Source organism: Protopterus annectens, chromosome 1.part0, assembly GCF_019279795.1.
Source record: "Protopterus annectens isolate FY-2018-M chromosome 1.part0, PAN1.0, whole genome shotgun sequence".
In the NCBI taxonomy this organism is placed as follows: Eukaryota; Metazoa; Chordata; order Ceratodontiformes; family Protopteridae; genus Protopterus; species Protopterus annectens.
In genome coordinates this window covers 1667013340-1667020839 of record NC_056725.1, presented here as the reverse complement: position 1 = coordinate 1667020839, position 7500 = coordinate 1667013340, and the positions used below count along the sequence as shown (strand labels likewise).

The 7500-nt window shown below is 41.2% G+C and overlaps 1 protein-coding gene across 1 annotated transcript in view; it reads left to right on the top strand.

The window, feature by feature from the left end:
- Positions 1 to 7500, top strand: part of LOC122799376 (major histocompatibility complex class I-related gene protein-like) — a 647776-nt gene that overhangs the window by 437864 nt on the left and 202412 nt on the right. Inside the window, exon 5 of the mRNA XM_044068388.1 lies at positions 88 to 189. Coding sequence (XP_043924323.1) covers positions 88 to 189 — 102 coding nt within the window. The remainder of the gene's footprint in view (positions 1 to 87; positions 190 to 7500) is intronic.

Here is a 7500-nt window from a genome sequence, read left to right as displayed (position 1 = left end):
ACATCAAGAAAGAAAGAAATAGTATGACAAACTGTGAATTTCTAATACATATATATATATATTTTTATTTTATTAATTTTATGAAAGACCCAGAAGGAAAGAGCACCACAAAACTCATAGGCCTGATGATAGCTGCTATTTGTCTGTTTGCAATAATAACTGGAATAATCCTATGGAGCAGATTTAAAGGTAACATTTAAGTATTTCATATTTTTCTCATTTTGAAATTTGATGCATTAGTTGTATATTGTTTGTTTATTTGTTTCTATTCAATATACATCACCAGCTTCAGACATCTATGAGAAATGTACTTGTTACCTTGTTTTCCTGGAAACACATCACATAACTATATTGCTACCAGGGCAAAGTAAATTATTTATGAATATTAATATAATACAGTTATATAGCTTTTCCTAATAGTCCATGAATTGCATATTCTACTAGTGCATGCCAAGTTTAATTTACAGTTATTGCAGTGATTAGTAATATTTTTCAGAATGTTTTAAATAAGGGCAGATTGAAAAGACAATAAAGCAAACTTTTAGTCAGGACTGGATTTAGCCATAAACTAAATAAACTGTAACTTGTAGCCTCACAGTCTGAAGAAGTTCTCAAAGTGTAAGAATATTTTTCAGTTTTTGCAGATGTATTGCAATGTCATATATAAATTAGTTCCTGTTAGTAAATGTATTGAAACTGAATAATTAAATGCACATACTTTTCAAGTTCTAATGAAATAAACCATTTCCCACCCCACGCTGCCTTATTCTCTAATAGCATCTGTCAAATTGAGCCTCTTGCAGCTTACATAAATTGTGATCTTACCATGTCTAAATCTAGCCATTCTGGTAGTACTTAATACTTACATTGTACAGCAAAAAGCAGTTTCTGTTTAGTAATCAATCTGGGCTGAAATCTCAAAATTCTTCATCTGTAGCACAAGTTTTTTGCTCCATGCTTGGGTACAGTAGAAGGGAATGTCTCGCAGAATGGAGCTCCAAAGTGCTCCCAAGAATATATGAACTGTTTCACACAACAGATATACAAAATCCCTTTGAGTGAATAGATTATATGGAGATATATAATAGACATAAATACCCGCTGATCAAGGAATGTCTGACAAAGTATGCTGGGAAGTTTAGTTGCATATCCTATCGTCTGACCTTCTGCCCATGTATTGAGTGCACTCCTGGTAGATTTCTATAGAACAACACCATACTAAGTCCAGTATGAGATATATATATAGTGTCACCTCCATGTTCCTATCATGTCCCAGCAGAGACTATAGCTAGAGACCCCCGTAACAGTTATGATTGCACAACACTTCTCAATCTGCCACCATACAATGCTACAAGCACCACTATAGTAACTCACAAGATATCAGCCTCTTAACCTCATCCATCACAGATCATAAACTACAGCTGCCCTCTGTCATACTGACCAGTGAGAGAATGGTGTCATGATCCTCTTTCCAGACAGTGCTCAGTGTCCTCTGTCAGTTGTCACTGACTGTCTGGTTATTCCTGCTGTCCATGTTTCAGACTTTGAAATCTTAGTCCAGCCTTCCCCATCTTTATCTACCTGTCATCATCAACACCCATGGTTTTAAACTGTGACACCATACCAGCCTTAACAATACCCAGGTTTCCAGGCCAGCATCATGTCAGTGATCAAACCAAGCTTATTCTGGGTATCATCCAAATGGTGATGGTAAAATCCCCCTGCTGTCCATTTGTGTTGTTTGTCAGAGTAACATAACCACAACAATTTTAAATAATTAAAGGTCAGTGACTTAAATGGATTCTATGCTAACCTTCAATTGACACATTAACCCATCTCCCAATGAAGATATGCTGCATTAACAGGGGGTATTTAGTCATCCCTATGATGATGAGAAGTTCCTCAAAGAATCTTTTAAAATCAGAGTTGTCTTGTATAACATAGAGTGACTCTTTCAAGCAGATTATGATGGTCATCCCCTGTTATACTACCATTCCATTATAACGCCTATAATCTACCTTCAGAACAATATCCTTGTATAACTCTTCCTTCATAAATCACTGGCCTGGTCAGCAGTGCTATATTATATGAAATCCTTTGTTGTACAAATTCAGAATTCTACTTGTTTTTCAAAAACATAGGGCAAAAACAGTTAATTTGTCCATGAGTTAATTCAAGAATAATACTAAAGATTAATCAGTAAATGCATGTAGCCAAACACAGTGATAAATATCAGAGTTCATATCATTCAAAGTTCTGACTAGTGGACTGTAAAGTAAATAATACTACCAGCTTCTCATTTATGCAGTAAATAAACTAATCAAATCCCAAAACATACATGTTCCTGAGAAGATACATGGCTAGGATAACAGTCTCCCCGGGATTCATGAAGCTCGGCACAAGGATGGCGTTAGCCTTGCGCCGACCGTGTGGAGTAGAGATGGTGCAGCAGCACCACATGCATATTAATGAAGGCATGCTGCCACAACTGCCACATGCATAGGAAATGTGCGCAAGTGCAGGGGGCATGTCTAAGCTCTGCACGGAGGCATGAGTATGTCGGTTGCATACGCGCAACCTAAAATGCTGACTAGTACAGCCTGCCTCTAATAGTAATCACTCCTGTCAGTGTCCGTGGATACTGAAATGTATGCAAAACATACAAGACAGTTTTGCGAACACCAAAATAAAAAGTAGACACAAAGGCACAAAGCTGAATATTGAGTCCCCGTCCCTCAAACAAATGACATTTAAAACCCCGTGCCCGTATTCCATTGTATTGTCATATCTGCACATAATGACCCCTACTCATATCTAATAGACAGTCTCACCCTAGGCAGTCTCAGGATTGCAAACTATTTATCCCTTGCATGTATAACCCTACCTAATTTTCGTAAATCCAAAAACATTGAGGTTATTGGCCCCAACATTTTTGGATATCCCTCATGGGATAAGTATCTGTTCTAAAGATTAGAGTTGGTGTCACGACACGATGTCCAGTCCCGTAGACATCTGGACACAAGTTGTATGAGCAGTAGTTGTCTACAACCCTGCTCAGCCTCCAGCCAGTCCTGCAGAACCTATGACCCAGGATTAAACACCTGACTGTGATGCAAGTCTCCCCACGTGCATTATCGGGAATATATACCTTTCACATTCGCATAGTGGCAGTCGGATATAGGGTGATTAAGGCGCTTTAAAGCCGATGTAAATAGGGTTACCACCTGTCCCACTTTGCGAGGGACAGTCCCTTCTTGGGCAGTTGTGTCCTGACCAAAAATAATAAAATGGCAAATGTCCTGAGATTGTAGGAAATAATTGTGTCCCATATTTCATGTAACAGTTGCACAAAATAGATATTTCTGTATGTAAAATACGTAAATGTTACAAGAAACAGAATAAACAACTAAACTGCTACAAGAATAAGCTTTCATTTAGGCAAAAAAGTAAAGTTCTAACCTTTGTACTGATCGTGGGTATGTGTTGGCCTGTAAAATCTGATGTGTGTCCCGAAAATGCCCCACTTTGGCCATTTGAAAAGGTGGCAACCCTAGATGTAAGCGGGTATGCAAGCGTGTGTGCGAGACGGTAAGTGGCAGTGATTCAACGGGATGGGAATTGTAAATAAGCATGTAGGTGTATATGCATGTGTATGTACAGACCAATATTTATTTATATATATATATATATGAAGAATGAACATGGTCACAATATAGCAGTCATAACAAATGTGAAGGGAAACAGCAGCAGAACCTCCCATAATATTTTGTGCTGTTATATCAGGTTGGACAGAGGTGAGCACACCTCTGCATCCTCAACCACAGGTAGGACGCTAAAAGTGAAACTAACTATGTCCCCATGCTAAGTCTGACTTTCAACTAGGTACAGGGCAGTCCCGGTCCCCAGTCGGACAAACATAAAACCAGATGACCACATGAACACCCTGACAATCAAATACACGTATGTGCCAGGACTATAGACTTTGGAGGTCTGAATATACTTTGAGTGAGACAACATGCGGCACGGGGCCAGAGCAGTAGGGAATGGCGCATGTGTAATAGTGCAGTTTTCCCAACAGGAAAATAGATGCCTGCTGTGTTAGTGAAGTGTTGAGGCATGTGTTCGGGTAACTATGAAACATGGATATACATATAAAAGAAGCAGAACACCAATAGAGTAGTGGTCAGAGCATCTGACTATCGAGCAGACGTTGCTGGTTCGATTGCAGCACACACTATTTATGATGTGTAATCCGTATATGAGCATATCTTGCTAATTTTGTGCTGTATAATGATATAATACCAATGAAATGTGAACTGGGGTGATGTATCACAGTAAGAATGTACAAGGATACTGGTGACATGAATCGGCGGTTAAACAGGAAACCGCAGGTGAAAATTGTTGTACTCACCCTTTGTCCAACGGCCCTTGTTCCACCCAACAACACAATATACCGCGTCGACCAGGCCCAACGCCAGGACCCTACACATCACAATCAATGTGATTTACCACAAACATAGCAGACAGCACAGTCATTCAACAGTATGATCAAAGTAATTAAATCATATAGATGTGTATGCATGCGTATGTACACACACACACACACACACACACACACACACACACACACACACACACACACACACACACACACACACACACACACACACACACACACACACACACACACACACACACACACACACACACACACACACACACACACACACACACACACACACACAGACACACACACACACATATATATATATATATGGTTCTACCTCAGTTAGACGACACGCCGGAACATCGACACGGAAATCGCGAGCCCCAGAAGATCGACAGTTCAGAAGACCGATGCGATGGGCCCCAGAAGATCGACAGTTCAGAAGACCGACCCGATGGATGAAAGCACCTACGCCGAGGATCCCGACATGGGAAAAGGCTGTGTAAGTATGCGGTAGTGACGGACGTTAGGGTGCGAGTAAGGTAAGTGTGGATATTGACGGTCTGTGGGGATAGGGGTGGGTTAAGTGAGTTAGGGCTAGGGAGCGGGTCAGGTAAGTGTGCGGTAGTGATTGTGTTTGGGTTAGGGGCAGGATAAGTGAGTTAGGGTTAGGGAGCGGGTCAGGTAAGTGTGCGGTAGTGATTGTGTTTGGGTTAGGGGCGGGATAAGTGAGTTTGGGTTAGGGAGCGGGTCAGGTAAGTGTACGGTAGTGACGGACCTTAGGGTTAGGGTTTGGGTTAGGGTTGTAGGTAGTTGTGTATGTGAGGTTTAGTGTGGGTTTGTAGGGATTTTGGTGTGCTTGTGTTGTGTATGTGGTTTTTGGATGGGGAATGTGTTTTGTTTGTTGATTGTTGTGATTGTGGTGTGTGCAGTGTATGAGGTTTCGTGTTTGTGTACCGTCGGTTATTTCGTTGTCGGGCATGTGGGGTTTCGTGTTTTTGTACTGTCGGTTATGTGGTTTTGGTGATTGCGTTGTCGGTGTTTTGGGGTTTCGTTTATGTCAGGTAGAAATATATATATATATATATATATATATATATATATATATATATATATATATATATAGGGTAACCACCTGTCCCACTTTGTGAGGGACAGTCGCTCTTTGGGCAGTTGTGTCCTGTACACTTAGTGTCAAATGGCAGATGTCCTGAGATTAAATGACAAAAATATGTCCTATATTTATATAATAGTTGCATAAAACAGTTATTCTGTATCTGAAACACCTAAATGTCATAAGAAACTGAATAAGCAACTAAAATGCTACAAGAATAAGCTGTCAATTAGGCAAAAACGTAAAGTGCTCTCCTTTGTACTCACCGTGGGCATGTGTCAGCCAGTAAAATCTGATGTGTGTCCTGAAGATGTCCCATTTTGGCCATCTGAAAAGGTGGCAACCCTACCAATGGTCAGAGCATTCACTCAATATCTGCCCATTCACGGTCCAGGTCGTCCCTGTCTGGATGGGCCAAAGATGAATGGGTATTACCCACATCTACCTACCATGTCATGAAAGATAGGCATTTGCGTGTACCTATGTGCGTGAAGTACAGCATGTGGAAGATCAGATATGCCAGGATTGTCCTCACAACCATATTGGTAGCAGAGATCTGTAAAGTATGCAATGTGTTCTGTTGTCTGTGCTATGGGCCATCAACCAGAGAAGGGATGGATGGTGTGTGTGGAATATGGGGCTGGGGGGGTGACGGTTAATGTAATAATTCACCAAGGCGAGACTGGGTCGGATGTACAATAGGTGAAATGGAGGTATACGGGGGAGCAGTGAGTGAATCAGAAATTAAACAAAAGAACAAACATTCACATTTGCAATACAACCTGACAGGCCATACTGCAGAACACAATCCCACAAACATATAAACATTAAAATGTGCGATAGACATGTACAGAAACGTTACCGGCTCACGCACACAATGGTCTGGCCTGAACCGAGCCATCCAACCCCAACACACCTGGATACATAATTGAATACCCATCATCCCCTCCACACCACCCCCCCCCCTTGCTGAACGTCCACTAAAACCACCCATACATGGGCTGCTAGCTTGGTGCAGCCATATCTGCACATAATAAGCCCTACCCATATCTAGTAGGCAGTTGCACCCTAGGCAGTCTCAGGCATTCAAACTAGGTATCGCATGCATGCATAACCCTACCACATTTTTGAATAGCCAGCTGAATGGGGTCCATCGTTTACAATTTTTGGACATCCCTCATGGGATAAGTGTCTGTTCTCAAGATTAGACTTTGCGGCATAACACGATGTCCACCCCCATTGACATCCGGACACTAGGGCTACCACCTGTCCCACTTTGCGAGGGACAGTCCCTCCTTGGCCAGTTGTGTCCTGCATAAAAATTGGAAAAATGGCAAATGTCCTGAGATATTAGGACAAACATATTTCATATATTTAATGTAATAGTTGCATAAAACAGTTATTCTGTTTCTGAAACACCTAAATGTTATAAGTAACAGAATAAGTAACTAAAGTGCTACAAGAATAAGCATTTATTTAGGCAAAACAGTGAAGCTCTGTCTTATGTACTGGCTGTGTGTATGTTTTGCCTTGCAAACTCTGATGTTTGTACAAAACATGTCCCACTGTGGGCATTTGAAAAGGTGGCAACCCTAACGGGCACAACTCAGATTAGCAGTACCTGACCACAACCCTGCTCAGTCTCCAGCCGAACCTATGACTTGGGATTAAACACCTGACCGTGATGCACGTCTCCCCACATGCATTATCAGGAATAAATACCTATCACATGTTCCCATGAAGCTTCCCCATCTGGCAGTTGGAAATAGGGTGATTATAGCACCTCACTTGCGGTCATTTAACAGTATGGGAAATGTAAAAATGCATGTAGGTGTATATGCATGTTAATGTACAGACATATATATATCCATGAAGAATGAACATGGACACAATATAGCAGTCCTAATGAATGTGAAGGGAAACAGCAGCAGAACCCCCA